Source organism: Theropithecus gelada, chromosome 16 (genome assembly GCF_003255815.1).
Source record: "Theropithecus gelada isolate Dixy chromosome 16, Tgel_1.0, whole genome shotgun sequence".
NCBI classification, from domain to species: domain Eukaryota; kingdom Metazoa; phylum Chordata; class Mammalia; order Primates; family Cercopithecidae; genus Theropithecus; species Theropithecus gelada.
Genome location: NC_037684.1, coordinates 37,220,115 through 37,236,954, shown reverse-complemented (window position 1 = coordinate 37,236,954; position 16,840 = coordinate 37,220,115). Strand labels below are relative to the sequence as shown.

Sequence of the window (16,840 nt, the reverse complement as noted above, 5' to 3'; positions counted from 1 at the left end):
GGCTGGGCATATATATACTATAATATATGTGACATGGCATGACGGGGCTCCCGGCAGCATCGGAATCTGTGGTACGGGGTTTCTTTTAGGGGTAGTGAAATGTTCTGACATTAGTAGTGATGGTTGTACAATGCTGAATATTCTAAAAGCCACTCAATTGTATGCTTTAAAAGGGGGGATTTTATGGTATATGAATTATATCTTGATAAAGCTGTGGTTTAAAAAAATATTTCTGGCCGGATGCGGTGGCTCACACCTGTAATCCCAGCACTTTGGGAGGCCGAGGTGGGCGGACCACGAGGTCAGGAGATCGAGACGTTTCGCTCTTATTGCCCAGGCTAGAGTGCAATGGCGTGATCTCGGCTCCCCGCAACCTCTGCCTCCCGGGTTTCAAGTGATTCTCCTGCCTCAGCCTCTTGAGTAGCTGGAATTACAGGCATGAACGAATCACCACGCCTGGCTAATTTTGTATTTTTAGTAGAGACAGGGTTTCTCCGTGTTGGTCAGGCTGGTCTTGAACTCCTGACCTCAGGTGATCCACCCGCCTCGGCCTCCCAAAGTGCTGGGATTACAGGCCTGAGCCACCGCTGCAGGCTAGGCTTATTGTTTCTCACTGTGCTTTCTAGAGAAACAATGAGTCTTTTCTCTTCAACATGGCCACTGTCCAAGATGAGAGGTAGCAATCATGTCTTTGTTATTTATTTATTTATTTATCATTTTTATTTTTTTGAGACGGAGTCTCGATCTGTCGCCCAGGCTGGAGTGCAGTGGCATGATCATGATCTCGGCTCACTGCAAGTTCTGCCTTCCAGGTTCACCCCATTCTCCTGCCTCAGCCTCCCGAGTAGCTGGGACTACAGGCACCCGCCACCATGCCCAGGTAATTTTTTGTATTTTTAGTAGAGACGGGGTTTCACCGTGTTAGCCAGGATGGTCTTGATCTCCTGACCTCATGATCCGCCCGCCTCGGCCTCCCAAAGTGCTGGGATGACAGGCGTGAGCCACCGCACCCGGCTGCAACCATGTCTAAGCATGTCTCCTTTTGTCCAGGAGAAACACAGTGCCTTCAATGATTCCCCGGGAGAGGAGTTCTCTGTATCCTGATGCTCTGTCATCCTCTCGTGAATGGACTGCAGATTGTCCACATCTCTCCTAAACTATGCTGCCCGTATTTAAGTAAAGCTGGCCTAAGAAGCTCAGAGGGAGCCCTGGTTCACTTAATGCAATTCCTTCCCTTGGTGCAGCCGAAGAGGGCTGAGGTTGTTCTGGCAGCCTCCTCACCTGCTGTGGCTCATATAGAAACTGAGAGTCAGTGCAAACCCTCAGATATTTTCCTGGATCTTTTCCATATGAAAAACGGCCAGTTTGTTGATGTGCATCTGACTTCTCCCTTTTAAATGCTGACTGTCAAGTTCAATCTTAATTTCTTTTGACTCGCTCAGCAATCCCATCTTAACTTTCACATCTCATTTTAGCTCTTTCCCCCAGTTTTCGGTTAAGCACAAACTTACCAATCAAGACATTGTGCATTTTTTTTTGAGATGGAGTCTAGCTTTGTTGCCAGGCTGGAGTGCAGTGGTTCAATCTCAGCTCATTGCAACCTCCACCTCCCAGGTTCAAGCGATTCTCGTGCCTCAGCCTCCCAAGTAGCTGAGATTACAGGTGTGTGCCACCATGCCTGGCTAATTTTTGTATTTTTAGTAGAGATGAGGTTTCACCATGTTGGTCAGGCTGGTCTTGAACTCCTGACCTCCAGTGATCTGCCCGCCTTGGCCTCCCAAAGTGCTGGGATTACAGGTGTGAGCCACTGTGCCCGGCCATTAGGTGTATTTCACCACAGTAAAAAACGATAAATTACAAAAAATGGTGACGTGCCAGGGACAATGCCGTGTGCAGCTCGTTGTCTGGCCCTGTCTCCAGGGTGCCCTGCTCTAGGACGTCAGGCCCGGAATCCCAGGAAGCAGGGGAGGAGAGGGAGGTACCTCTTCATTCCAGGCCCAGGATACAGCCCAGCTATGCCGTGGTTGCGCACAGTGACGATCTATCTCTGCCTCTCAGGCCAGGAACATGTGAGTAAGCTTTGACTCATATCTGTCTTTTCTCCAATTGCCTAATCTTGCCTGGTCTTAATTAAAAATGTCTCCTTCCCTTTCTTACACTCACTCATTCCTCCACAGGTTTTCACCGAGACCCACAAAGCGCAGTCACTGACCCTGTGCCCAGACACCTTGGTGAGCAGGGACAGCCTGGTTGCACTGTTAAAGGAAAGGGGTCCTGATCCAGACCCCAAGAGAGGGTTCTTGGATCTTGCTCAAGAAAGAATTCAGGGCGAGTCTGCAGTGCAAAGCAAAAGCAAGTTTATTAAGAAAGTCAAGTGGTGACAGAACAGCTACTCCCTGGACAGAGCAGGGCGTTCCCAAAAGTAAGAGGACGAATGCGTCCACCCTAAGTACAATGCTTGTATATATATAGGATAAAAAAAGATCATAGGGAGATGTGCTCTGCTACAGGGGTTTGTCATAAAGGATTCCTTTTTTAAATTACCACATTTCGCAAGAATCAATGTTATTATCGTTGAAGAAAAATTAGGAATGCCTTTGTTCTCAAGATATCAGGATATCTGGACACTCCCAAGTTTGGGTTTGTTTAGTAAACATTATTAATTCACTTCCTTAACTGTAAACATCTAGAGGTTGGGAATACCTTTCTGGGAATGCAGCCCAGATTCTGGGAATGCAAGTCCCAACTGCATTTTCCTAGCCCTCACTCCAAGATGGAGTCGCTCTGGTTCAAACACCTCTGACACCCCCTCTACAAGCTCCCGGGATGTTTAAACAAGCCATTCCTAGAGAGGCGATGCAGAGGTGCAGGGCAGGCCCTGAGCCCTGGCCACAGGCGATGCTTAAGCTGAGCGCTGAAAGGAGGGGTAGGAGTTCAGCAGGCGAGTTGTTAGAAGACTTGCATTTCAAGCAGAAGATCTGGAAAGACGCACTGACCGATCAGCGAAAGGCCGTGAGCTGTGGGTGGTGCAGAGACTGCGGAAGCTGAGGACATGGAGCTAAGGCGGGCTCAGACTTCCTCCTGAGGGCAACAGTTTTTAGCTGGGGAGGAACATGACCAAATCTGCCTTTCCCAGTGACCTCTCTGATCTCTTTGATGCAGTGTAGATCCGTGCTTAGCAAACTCAGAAGGCCCTGTCACCAGCAGGAAGGAAGAGACTCCACGACTGAGGGCAGTGGTAGGTTTAGGGGCCGGCCACAGGTGGGACCGAAAGGGGTAGCTGTGGATGGGCTGTAGGGGTGAGAGGGGAGGAGGAATGGAGGGTTGATGATGCCTTCTATCGGGAGGGGAACGTGCTAGAAGCAGTTTTGGGGGGAGGTGGGAAGGGTGGGTAAGCAGATGAAGGATTGGGTCTTGGAGATGCTGCTAGTTTGGCTTTGACGGTGCAGGTCCTCTGCTATGAGGTGAGTGGCTGTGCCTGCCAGCTCCTCTTCTCACTCCCTTCTAGGGCTATGAGATTTGTGACCCTTTCCTCTGCCTGCCTCTGCCCCTGCCCCTTGGGACCCTGCTGGACCAGGCATCCATCCTATGGAACTTTCCATGAAGCGTTGACCTCCCTGCCCCTGAGGCGTTGGGTGAGTGGCAGGTGAGAGCTGCTCACAGGGCATTAAAGGGGTTCAAAATAGTACCCAAGGCCAGGTATGGTAGTTTACACCTGTAATCCCAGTACTTTGGGAGGCTGAGGCGGGCAGATCACCTAAGGTCAGGAGCTCGAGACCAGCCTGGCCAACATGGAGAAACCCCTTTTCTACTAAAAATACAAAAAATCTCCGGGCGTGGTGGTGTGGGCACCTGTAATCCCAGCTACTTGGGAGGCTGAGGCAGGAGAATCACTTGAACCCGGGAGGCAGAAGTTACAGTGAGCAAGATCGCACTATTGCACTCCAGCCTGGGCAAAAAGAGCGAGACTCCATCTCAAAAAAAAAAAAAAAAAAAAAAAAAAAATTGCACCTAAGCCCAAGCCCAGAAGGTGGCCCTGAAACTGGGCCTTCCTTTGAAGCTAGGCCTGGTATTTGCCATGATTGTGCCTCCTTCCCCACGTCACCAACGTTGACTGCCCTCCATTACCTGGTGCTGCCTGGGCGCTGCGTGGGTGCTGGTGTGTGAAATGGCAACGTGAGGCCGTGTCTACTGAGCCAGGCATCTTAGTGCTTTACACAGAGAAGTGAAACCTCCTAGCTACCCTGTGAGTTAGGGACCATTGATTCCCATTTTTCAGATAAGGAAACAACCAAGGCACGGAGTGGTTGGTAGGTGGACTAAGGTCACCCAACAGCTGGAGGCAAAAGGAGACACGTGTCTCCACCAGGAGCCACCAGCTGTCCCCTCCTTCTCCATCCCACAGATTGAGTGAAGGCTTGGGCTACTCCGGCTGGACAGTATCAAGTGTTACATTCTGTAGAGCCAGGATGTTCCTCCAATCCTTTAATCCCAAATATTTTGTTTTGTTTTGTTTTGTTTTGTTTTGTTTTGTTTTGTTTTGCGGCAGAGTCTTGCTCTGTCATCCAGGCTGGAGTGCAGTGGTGCAATCTCAGCTCACTGCAACCTCTGCCTCCCGGGTTCAAGTGATTCTCCTGCCTCAGCCTCCTGAGTAGCTGGGACTACAGATGTGCGCCACCACACCCAGCTAATTTTTGTATTTTTTGTTGAGACGGGGTTTTACCATATTGGCCAGGCTGGTCATGAACTCCTGACCTCGAGTGATCTGCCCGCCTCAGCCTCCCAAAGGGCTGGGATTACAGGCATGAGCCACCACACCTGGCCTAATCCCAAATTTTAAACCTGCTTCTTGTTCTGCCTCTAGTGAAATCAAAGATCCCTCTGCTGCTGTCCCTATGGGAATGTGGACAGGGATGACACTTCTCGCCAGCTCTGGGTGGCCCCTCTGGTCCTGCCCTTCACTGTCCAGCTCCTCAAGTCCTCCTCAATTCCCCTCTTCTCCAGCCCTACTGCCACTGTCCCCACCTGAGTACAGACCTTCATAATTTCCCACTGGGCCTCCTCCTCTGGTCCCCCCAGTCCCTCTCCTAGTCCATTTATTTATTTATTTATTTAATTTTATTTTGAGATGGAGTTTTGCTCTTGTTGCCCAGGCTGGGGTGCAATGGTGCGATCTCAGCTTACTGCAACCTCCGCCTCCCAGGTTCAAGTGATTTTCCTGCCTCAGCCTCCCGAGTAGCTGGGATTACAGGCATGCACCACCACACCCGGCTAATTTTGTATTTTTAGTGGAGATGGGGTTTCTCCATGTTGGTCAGGCTGGTGTTGAACTCCCAACCTCAGGTGACCCGCCCGCCTCAGCCTCCCAAAGTGCTGGGATTATAGGTGTGAGCCACTGCACCCGGCCCCTAGTCCATTTTTATACACAGCTCTGAGGATGCTCCAATCTGACGACAGCATCTGCTCACTTAGCGCCCTGCCCCGGCGTCTCATCGCCTTGGGGATAAAATCCACACTCTGAGAGTCAGTGCAAAGTTCTTGGCGTGGCCGCTGCCCTCTCCATTTCCCCAGGCCTTGCTCTACCTCACAAGTCCCTCTCTCAGCGCCTCCCGAAGGCCAGCTCCCTGGCAGGGCTGATGGTGATAAAGTGTTCAATAGTCAGCAATAAAGAGGGAAAAACAGCAATACTGATTCATAGATACGAAATCAACCAGATGTATCAGCCAAGTTGCCAGCACTCCTTTCTTGGTCACAGTATCTTTTATTCCAAACGTCCTTTCTATTTATTTTTTGTAGTTGAGATATTATTACTTCTTTTGTAAAATGGTGGTGAGAACAAAGGACTATTTTTTTTAAATGTCCTTACTTGGCAAACTAAAAAATGTTTGCAGCTCTAGTAAGACTCCATTTTCATCTTGACAACTCAGTGGTGTGCGGGGGCTGGCCCACAGGCGGCCACACAGGTGTGGCTCCCTGGGCCGTTTACTCTTCTGCCAGAAATGTGCCCCCCGACCCATGGCTTGCTCATTCCCCACCATCCTTCAATGCAGGTCTTCCCTGACGTTTTCTTTTAAGATGGAGTTTCGCTCTTTTTGCCCAAGCTGGAGTGCAGTGGTGCAACCTCAGCTCACTGCAACCTCTGCCTCCTGGGTTCAAGCAATTCTCATGCCACAGTGTCCGGAGTAGCTGGGATTACAGACACGTGCCACCATGCCTGGCTAATTTTTTGTATTTTTAGTAGAGACGAGGTTTCACCATGTTGGCCAGGCTGGCCTCGAACTTCTGACCTCAGGTGATCTACCCGCCTCCGCCTCCCACACTGCTGGGATTACAGGTGTGCGCCACCATGTCCGGCCTTCCCTGACCTTTCTTCCCCCAAAGCCCATCCTTGCATGAGTGCATCATCCAGAACTCAGCACTGCGTCCATTTGCACATCTGCCTCCCCGTGGACCTCGGTTGGTGGAAACCAGGCCCCCTCACATTTCCTTTTCCAGAGCCCAGCCCAGCCCTGCCCTGACTGCCCATACACAGAGCAGGTTTGCAAAATGCCTGACAGAGAATGAATGACTCCAGCTTCCTCCTCAGCAGCAGGTGGAGGTGGGGGGTTGGGGCACCCAGCCCTCTGTTGGCTTCACCTGTCCGTGCCAGTGCAGTTGAACTGGGCTCTCCAGGGACTGCCTGCCTGCTGGGCCTCAGCACCACCAAGGGCTTCAAGGGCCCCGGCTGGGTGCCACGGACCCCTCTCCAATTCCACTAGGAGATCAGGGGCTGGGGTGCCTCATCTGGCCCTAAAGCCCCATGACACTGCCTGGTGCCTGTGTGATTCTTCCTCACTGTTCCCAGACAGGGGCCAGGACATGGAATGAAAGCAGCCAGTCTCTGAAGAGCTGGAGACCATCATCTGCCTCTGGAAGCCCAGGGAACCTCGGCTCAGACAGAAGGACAGAGACTGTGGGGAGGGAGGAGACTGTGACAGAGAAGCAGAGGAGGGTGACAGAGTCAGGGAAGAACAAAACAGCCTGCAGTGGGAGCAGAGACAAAAATGTGGGGGACCCACAGGGAGGGGAGGGAGGGAGGGAGGGGAGGGGAGGGAAGTAGGGATGGGGGAGGGGAGGAGGGGAGGGAGGGACAGCTGCCGTCCAAGTGGCCGTGGGAGCCTGGGGCTGGGAGAGGCACCCTCCTCCTGTTGGCTTCTCATACAGTCTCTATCAGGGGACCCAGGACACAAGAAGCGAATTCATCTTTGGGTCCACTCTTCAGCTCTAGAAGTCTACGGCCTGGCTAGGTCCTCTGAAGGAGTCTCTGGCCCCAGGCAGCTTCCTGCCCCCCTGTGTGGCCCCCCAAGTCCTTCTCAAGAGCCCTTCAGTAAATAAATTTACTGGAGGACATCAATGATTGGTCATATGAGGTGTTCCTAGGGGAGAAAATGACATTTAGTTTTTAGCTCACTTGGAGCCATTTGCTTTAAGAAGCACCTCTTGGCCGGGTGCGGTCGCTCATGCCTGTAATCCCAACACTTTGGGAGGCCAAGGAGGGTGGATCACCTGAGGTCAGGAGTTCAAGACCAGCCTGGGCAACATGGTGAAACCCTGCCTCCACTAAAAATACAAAAATTAGCTGGGCATGGTGGCATGTGCCTGTAATCCCAGCTGCTTGGGAGGCTGAGGTGAGAGAATTGCTTGAACCCAGGAGGCGGAGGCTGCAGTGAGCCGAGATCACACCACTGCACTCCTGCCTGGGTGACACAGTGTGACTAGGTCTCAAAAAAAAAAAAAAAAAAAGGAAGCACCTCTTGAGAGAGCTTTTCCTGCAGATGTCACAGGCAAAATGTCTCACGTTGTGGGGAATGTGGCAGTGGACTTCTGGGGCCAAGCCGAGGCCCCCACATGCCATTCCCCTTGGGAGCAGGGTGGCTGGGTTGACAGATGTGTAGAGGAGGAGAGAAGTGGGGCAATGCCTTTTCTCTAATGGTCAGCTGGCGGGAAAGACTCCAGGGGCTTCTGAGGAGAGACCCTAAGAGGAGTCTGGATGGGCCTCGGCTGGGGGAGGCTGGTGCCTACCTGGCACATGGGCACTGTGGGGGTGTAATGGGGCACAGTGTGGGAGGTGCCATGGGGGGTCTTTACACTGGGTACTAAAGAGCTTAGGAGCCTGAGCTACCTGGTGTGGGGCAATCACATTTACTGCTGTGTCCAGGCAAGGAGGAGCAGCTGGGCTTGGACCCCACAGTGACATGAAGTGGCCAGGACTGGGCACTGGGCCAACATGAGCCCCAGGGGTGCTTGGATTTATCAACTGAAGAAGGGCCTATGGAAGGGGAGAAAACAATTCTCTAGACAGATGAGAGCACCCGGTCACATCCACCTGGACCTGACATCACACCCCAGGCTGTGCAGGAGCACTCACAGAACTAGAGTGTGGAATGACTTATTAGAGCCTCTTCCAACAGCTGTGGGCCCTGGAACCTAAGAACCCACCTTTGGAGAACATTTTTGGGTCTGAGAGCTTTGAGGCCAGGCCTTGAGACAAACCCACCCAGAAGCCCTGAGCTACTTTTGCTGTAAGAGTAGGAGGGCCCTGCCCCTGCTCCAGGAGCTGTCCCTGGATCCCTGGAAGAGCAGCAAACACTGACTAATCCATAGGGGCGATGAGGCTAGAGGCTGAGATCAGCCGGAACCAGGGGGCCAGCTGAGCATGTGATTCCTCTGGCTCCAGGCCACCTCTGAGGGTCTCCCAGTGGCTGAGAGGGATTAGAGGACTGTGGCTTCTTGGGTGAGGGAGCCTCTGGGTTACAGTCACTGTGCCCTTTGAATCTAATCTGCTCTCGACAAGGATCAGCTGACCTGATAGGTGTGCACAGCAGGAGGCAACAGCCAGGGCCAGGAGAAGCATAAAAGATGGGGTAGAGGAGGGAGCAGAGCAGGGTCAGGTGAGACCTCTCACTCAGGACAGTTGTGCAGCTGACTTGCTGAGACCTCGGAGTGAGTCGCCGAGGTCAGTGTGCCCAGTTGGGGCATCTTCCAGGCTGTGGCTCTGTCACCTGCAGTGTTGGCTCAGAGCAGCCACCACATCCTCACTGCCGTCCTGGGATGAGAAGTGGGGTGGAGAACCAGGGGCTGGGTGTGCAGCCAGAGCTGGAGCAGCTTCAGGAGCCAGGTGAAACCTAAGAGCCTCACAGGCTTTGAACAAAGTGCAGGAGTCCCAGCCCTGCCGTTTATGGCGGGTTCCTGGAGGTGATCAGTCATTATCAGCAGTGTGTTCACTCTGCCGATACCACCCAAGGCCATGATCATCCCTTACCCCAGGTCTCGCACACTTGCTTCCTTGTCCTAGACAGCCGGGGCTGTTCCTGCTCTTCACTGCCCCTGGCACTCACAGAGCAGCTGACTGACTGACCTACCAACTTAGGGAGAAAAGTGAGGAGGTGGGGACTGAGGACACGCTGGGGACACAGCCTCTTTGTGATTTCCTTCCTGGAGGGGAGAGGTGGCCAGGGCAATGCAATGCTGGGGCTGCAGGGCAAACCTTCAGGGCCGGACGAGGGGAGCTCAGCCTGATGTCCAGGTTTGCTGGCATGTGAGGGACGTGGTCAGGCACAGCTACAGCCATGGGTCTATGGATGGTTCTTGGATCCCAGGATTCGCTGGTGGCGTCCCTGATACACACCTCACGTCTTCAAACTCTGCCCTCTCTGATGGCCTGCTGGCACTCCTCCTGCCTATCTCTGCACACTCAGCAACTTTCCTCTTTGATGGGGACAGGAGTGGGGGAGGGCAGGGCAGGATGGAGACACCATGCACATTCCTGCTTAGCACCTTTGCCCTCCCTCTTCCATCCATGGGAGTCACCTCCCCTAGACCTTCATGTGGCCTGCAACCCCACTTCTCCCTCCCAGAACCTTCCTAGTGCCCCCAAGAAGTGCCTGCCCTTGCCTGACGCCCCGTCCCCTTCTGCTTTTTCCTCATGCTGCTTGTTAGGTTGAAACATAACACCTGTGTTTCAAAACACATGCAGTCAAGTTTCTGTGCATGTGTGTGTGTAGATATATACATACACACATATGTATATGTGTGTATATATGTCATTATGTGTAGTATGTTGCTTTTTTTTTTTTTGAGACAGTCTCACTCTGTCGCCCAGAGTGTAGTGGTGCAATCTTGGCTCACTGCAACCTCCACCTCTCGGGTTCAAGCAATTCTTGTGCTTCAGCATCTTGCGTAGCTGGGACTACAAGCATGCACCACCATGCCCAGCTATTTTATTTTTTTCCTTTTTGTTTTTTTTTAGTGGAGATGAGTTTCGCCATATTGGCCAGGCTGGTCTGGCTGCCTTGACTTCCCAAAGTTCTGGGATTACAGGTGTGAGCCACCACACCCAGATGTTAGATTACTTTTTAATTCCCTGTCTACCCACTTCTTGTAAGTTACATGAAAGCAGATACCTTGTGATGATCTATTACACCTTGTCTGATCTATTACTGTCTCTCCAGGGCCTAGGACAATGCCTGGCACACAGCAGGTGCCAGCAAGCCTTTGTTGGAAGGAAGGAGAGAAAACGGACCTCCTCTAGATTGGATCCTTGGCTCCTGTGTGCTGACGCGCAGCCTGTGACCGGGCTCTGCACTGCTCCTCTGGCTCCAGGGAATCCTCATGGAAAGGGCGGCCTCCCCAGAGGGCTGCCCAGGAATGAAATGGGCATTTGGGGAAGCCCACTCCTTTGGCTGCCTCTTGCCTTGGGTGCCCAGGGCTACCGTGCCACCTCCTTTGTGAAGCTGGTCCCTAGCCCTGCTTATCAGCCCTATGTCCCATTCCGTTGGCCCAGCAGAGGTAAAAGTGGCTAAGTGGGTTAACTGGGCCGGGTGTGGTGGCTCACACCTGTAATCCCAGCACTTCGGGAGGCCAAGGAGGGTGGATCGCCTGAGGTCGGGAGTTCGAGACCAGCCTGACCAACATGGAGAAACCCTGACTCTACTAAAAATACAAAATTAGCCGGGTGTGGTAGTGCATTCCTGTAATCCCAGCTACTTGGGAGACTGAGGTAGGAGGATCGCTTGAACCAGGGAGGCAGCGGTTGCAGTGAGCTGTCATTGCACTCCAGCCTGGATGAGAAGAGTGAAACTCTGTCTCAAACAAACAAACAAACAAAAAAAACCAAAAAACAGTGGCTTAACTGTCCTTGCTCTCATGGCCTCTCCATCCCTCTTGCCCCAGTGGTATTTGGCTGTTTTTGTCTGTCTTGTTTTTCCCAGACTGGACCAGCCTTGGGGTTAACCAGGGGCAGGGTGACAACTCACAGGCAATGACGTCCCTCAGCCTCCTTCCCCCCATATTTCAGAGGCTGCAGGTGACTCACCGTCTTCGTCGGTAGCTCCGGAAGCCTTGCAGGTGCCCTGCCACTTGGCCGCTGTGCTGCTGGCTGCTCTGGCAGGTCCTGACTACTGCTTTCCTGTCCCCTCCCCTGAAGCTGGGAGATTGATTTTCTCCCTGAGTGATTAATTGGTCTATTTTAAGCTCATCAAAGTAGCCTCGTACTTTCAAGTTTCTCATGGAGCAGGCCCGGAAGATGATACCCACGGGCTTAAGGCTGCTCCCACTGCAGGATACGGGGTCAGGGGCTGTGTTTGTCAATTGTGAGGTCCCTCAGTGCAGTCCCCCTCCTGAGCTGGACAGGGCTTGGCTCCTGCATGCTGATTCTGCAGCCTGTGGCTCAGCTCTGCACTATTCTCTGGCTCCGGCAAATCCTCATGAAGATAAGCCCGGGAGCCCTAAGAGTTGCAGGTTAGCCTCCCACAGCCTTCCCTTGCATCATCCTTGCTCCTCTAGCCAGGGACACTCCTGCCTCCTCCCTGTCTCTGCTGGGTTAACACCTGAGCATCTTCTGGCTCGATAATTCTGTCATGACCCCATATGCTTTCCCTGACCCTCACATCTGGGTTGAGGGCCCTCCTATGCCCTGTATCTAATCCTGGTTTTCCCTCTGTAAGCTGGTCAGAGATGGGCTTGGGCAGAGTAGTTTCAAAGGCTCTCCCCAAGTGTCTGTGCAGCTCCCCTGACTTGAAGGCCCGTGAGAACGGGGTGGTGCCTGTCTTGTTCACTGTTCCCCAATATCTCACCTAGTGCCTGGCACAGAGAAGGTACAAAAATAAAACTCTTCTAAGAATGAATGGTGTGCGTTTGAATCTTACAGTGTCTGAAGACTGGGGATCCATCTCTTATCCCTTTGTATCCTCTGTATCCTCTGCTGCCCAAGGTCAGGGCCTCTGCCTGAAGTCCCTGCTGAATGAGGGTTAACTGGTTCAGAGATGAGGGAGGAAGCTATTGCTGGGAGGGGCTAGAACTGCAGGAGGCCCTGTCCCTGTCCTTCCCACACCCAATCAAGAGCAGTTGGATTGTCAGATGAAACACAGGACATCTGCTCACATGTAAGGAATACATCTTTTTATATTTTCTTTTAAGACAGATTCTCTGTCACCCAGGCTGGAGCGTGGTGGCGTGATCTTGGCTCACTTCAACCTCCACCTCCCAGGTTCATGCCATTCTCCTGTCTTAGCCTCCCCAGTAGCTGGGAATACAGGCGCCCACCACCATGCCCGGCTAATTTTTGTGTTTGTGGTAGAGATGGGTTTCACCACATTGGCCAGGCTGATCTTGAACTCCTGACCTCAAGTGATCCCAAACTCCTCAGCCTCCCAAACTGTTGGGATTACAGGTGTGAGCCATGGCACCCAGCCAGAATACATTTTTAGCATACTGCATGTAATATTTGGGAAATGCTCATGCTGAAAAAAATAACTGAATTTGAATTTTTGTTTTGTTTTTTTGAGGGATCTCGCTCCATTGCCCAGGCTGGAGTGCAGTGGCACCATCCTGGCTCACTGCAACTTCCGCCTCCTGGGTTCAAGCAATTCTCCTGTCTCAGCCTCCCAAGTAGCTGGGACTACAGGTGCCTGCCACCTCGCCCAGCTAATTTTTGTATTTTTAGTAGAGACAGGGTTTCACCTTGTTGGTCAGGCTGGTCTTGAACTCCTGACCTCAGGTGATCCACCCACCTCGGCCTCCCAAAGTGCTGGGATTACAGGCGTGAGCCACTGCGCCTGGCCTGAATTTGAATTTAACTGGGAATCTTTTTTTTATTTTTTCCTCTTCTTTCTGAATCTGGTAACCCTAGCAAGGGAGAATTGACTAGCCAGGTGCCAGGTGGGTCTGCGGCCTGGGTCCCCAGCTCTCTCTTCACATTCTGCCTGCTTCCTTGATGCTTCCCGCTCCTTAAATGTTTTCTGTCAGAGACCAGGGGGCATTCTAGGCCTGGCTTCCCAGCAGTGGAATCCAGGAGCACTCCTACCTCCCAACCCCTGCCCCAGCTGCCCTCCGGATGGTCAGGGAAGGCCTGAGGAGGTGATATTTGAGCTGAGATTTGAAAGAATGTGCCCAGAGATGATCCAGGAAAGAACATTCCATGGAGAAGTGGGAGTGAACTTGGTCCATCTGAGAACAGAAAGGCTACGTGGCTCCGTGGTGTGGGAAGGGAGGGGAAACACGGGAGTGGAAACACGGGAAACACAGTCAGCATTTCCTTTTTTTTTTTTTTTTTTGAGATGGAGTTTTGCTTTTGTTGTCCAGGCTGGAGTGCAATGGCGGGGTCTTGGCTCACCACAACCTCTGCCTCCCGGGTTCAAGTGATTCTCCTGCCTCAGCCTCCGGAGTAGCTGGGATTACAGGTATGCGCCACCACACCCGGCTAATTTTGTATTTTTCGTAGAGATGGGGTTTCTCCGTGTTGGTCAGGCTGGTCTCGAACTCCCGATCTCAGGTGATCCGCCCGCCTCGGCCTCCCAAACTGCTGGGATTACAGGCGTGAGCACAACTCAGGAGGCCCTGGAACTCATCTTGGGCCACTCAAGAAAGGGCAGGAAGGGTCCTCTCCTTTCCCACCTTTCCCAAGCTGAAGGACTGCACACTTCTCAGGCTTCCAAGGCAGCAGGAACAGGGTTACAAAGTAGGCAGTCTGGCAGCTGGCGCGAGCCCTCTGGGCCCTAGTGCCGGACAGCAGTTTGGTGGCATTGCCTGTTCTTTAAAATGGGTTTGGGTGTAGCCATGCGCCCCCGCCATGCAGCGGGTGTGCAGGCCTCTCCCTCCCTCAGAATATCCTCACCCACCCCTCCCCACTGGAAATAGGCCCTTGAGAACACTGCTGGCAGGGAGGCGGCTGTTCTCCCTCCTAAGGGGAAAGTCTGCAGCCCAGTGCTGCAAGGCGGTGGGGTGAGGGGGAAGCCAAAGTGCCCCCAGGGAACTCAGTCCTGCTCAGCCGGTCTGGACTCCTTCTCCAAGTCCAAATCCACAGACCAAACAAAGGACATGGCTCAATACACAGGGATTCTGCCTGTTAGCACGCTAAGGAAGCTGTTTCTTACCTTAAATTATCCATTAATTTCCTCCAACTGAAAGATACTCTAAAAATTTTCTGTTGTCGGAGGGTTTAAGCTTGGTCCCTCTGAGGGGGTGGGCCCTGCTGTGTCAGCCCGTTGTGCCTGCCCGTGGAAGGTGTGCCATGTGCCACGGTATGCCATGTGCAGTGGACACGCCTGTGCGTCTCGCCTGGCGCTGGAGACTCTGCTCAATGTGTACTCAGCGAGTACTGGATCCCCAGGGCCTACCTTGCCCACTGCCCGTGGGAAGCCCACAGTTTACACAAAGTGCATTCAAGTAAGCAGGTCTCCCTGCCCCCCGGCCTCCCAGAACCTTGGTGCCTGGAGGGCAGGTGGGGGAGGGCGTTCCTGAACCGAGGCCGGTTTCCCTCTGCTGGGAGGAAACCCCATTTCCCTCCTAACCCTAGGCGCTTGCTACATCTGGCCCGGCATCAGACAGGAAAGAACCCTTTGTTCCCAGCTTGTAGGAAGTCTGAGCTGGACCCCTTATCTACCCACAGCGCTTCCTGGACCGGGGGCCTGGACCCGGCTCCTAAGGGGCTGGCTCCCGGTCTTGGTCTTGGCCTCGGCGCCCTCCTTTCTCCGCGCTTTGGGCAGGGGAAGCTGCGGACGGCAAGGTCTCGGCTTTCGTGAGAGCCTGGTGGAACCGGTGTTCCCCGCAGGCTACTCTGCGGGGGCGGGGGTTAGTCCCGGCCTTCCCGGCAGTGTCGTCTCCCCGGTGGGGGCTGGGGACGTGCCCCCAGAGCTCCCGGAGCAGCGGCGTGGCCAAGGCCTGAACCCGGTCTGACATCTAGTGGCCTCCTGGGCCCGGGCGGGGCGAGAGCAGGGCAGGGAAGAAGGTGGAGGGCAGAAGGGGAGGCGTGGAGCGAGAAAATCAGGAAGCTTGGGGCCAAGCCGGGGAAGGGCGGCGGGTCTCGCCCCTGGCACCTGCCCTTCTCAGGGCCCGTCCCACCCCCAGGCCTGGCTGACCCCAGGTCCTTACATGCGCAGTCGGGGCTTGCCCGGGCCAACCCCGCGGCCCTCCATCCCCGCGGGCCGCAGACCCCACTCGCCCACGATCGTGGGGACCCCGGACGGGGGTCGCGAGGCCGGGCTCACGGTGACAGCGGTTCGCCTACGTGCGGGGCCGGAGCTGGCAGGGCCGAGTCCCGAGCGTGGCTGCAACCGCTGGGGCCTGGCACGTGGAGGGCAGCCCCGGGGGCCGCGTGCGCCACTTCCGGCCTGGGAGACCCCGCCCCGCTCGCCGCCCGGTTGCCATGGCGACGCCGTCACGCCACGGCCCGCGGAACCGGCCGAGCGACCCGGGCGGGGCGCGGGGAGGCTCGCGGGACGCTCGGGTAGGCGAGGTAGGTGGCCGGGCCGGGGATGGGAGCGGAGCGCGCAGGGGTGCGGGGCGGGGGTGGCCCAGGTGAGCCCCGACTGCGCAGGGAGGGACCACGCCGGGCTCCCAAGTCGCAGCCGGCCTCGCACCTGCCCCCTGCGGCCGCACACCGGACTGCGGCGCCGACCCGCACCCTGGGTCCGAGGGCTGCAGGGCTCGCCTGCCCTCTCGGAACCGCAGTCTCTCCCGGTCCAGGAGGCCCCCGCCCTGGCCTGCCCGGGTGCCGGGTCTCTGCTGAAGTTAGAACCGAGACCCCCGCTTTCCAGTGACCCTGAGTTTGGATCTTTGCACCTGCGCCGCGTTCTAGAGCAAGGTAGGGTGCAAGTGGACCAACCAGCCTTTGCCACGGCTGCCCTCTTGAAACCGGAGCCACTGTCTCTTGCCCGGAGTAGGGCCGGGGCTGCAACGTGGAGCCGCAGGTCCCCGCCTGTGTCTCCCGACGCCCCCAGCTTCTGAGCGCTAGGGTGGGAGTTTCCCGAGTGGGAAAGCCCCACTCCTTCAGTGGCGTTGGTGGGTCTGGCTGGTGCCAACTGCGCTGAGGGCGGAGCTGCGGCCACCTTGACACCTGGGAGATGGCGGGGCCACCCTCCCTCCCTCCCTGCCCCGTCCCCGACTGTATCACGAAGTGAGGATCATCCGTGTGGATCTAGGGCCCCCTTCCCAGACTTCTCCTTTCTGGTGGCTCCTCTCCTCTCATTCATTCCACTTTGGCAGCCTTTGTGGATTTTCTGACTCCGTAAATGAACTTACATCTAGGGCACCTAGATTCTACCCCTTTGTTTTAAAAGCTAATGAAACAACAACAACAAAAAAAAAAGAAAAAAAAAAAAGAAAAAAAAAAAAACTTTGCCACCTCCTCTAGTTGCCTGGATTTCTCCTGTGAAATTTGGTGGTGGCAGGAAAATATAGGCGGCGGCAGCCCCACCCCTTGCACGAGGAGCCCCCTAGAGCTGGAGGTGGAACCACCCTGCTTGTACCACTCCTTTTCTCTCCCCTCCCTTCCCTTCCCCTCCCCTCCCCTCCCCTTCCCTCT

General features: G+C 54.5%; 1 protein-coding gene across 5 annotated transcripts in view; it reads left to right on the top strand.

The window, feature by feature from the left end:
* The first annotated feature begins 15,638 nt into the window (after positions 1-15,638).
* The window catches only part of LOC112608946 (cytochrome b561), a 15,302-nt gene continuing 14,100 nt past the window's right edge, over positions 15,639-16,840 (top strand). For 2 of the 5 annotated variants that reach the window (XM_025361100.1, XM_025361095.1), the window contains exon 1: positions 15,639-15,772. Coding sequence is in view for 1 of the 5 variants with exons in the window: in XM_025361093.1 (XP_025216878.1) it covers positions 15,683-15,772 (90 nt within the window). In the remaining 4 variants the exon portion in view is untranslated. The other 3 variants (XM_025361093.1, XM_025361098.1, XM_025361097.1) reach the window with 3 other exon arrangements.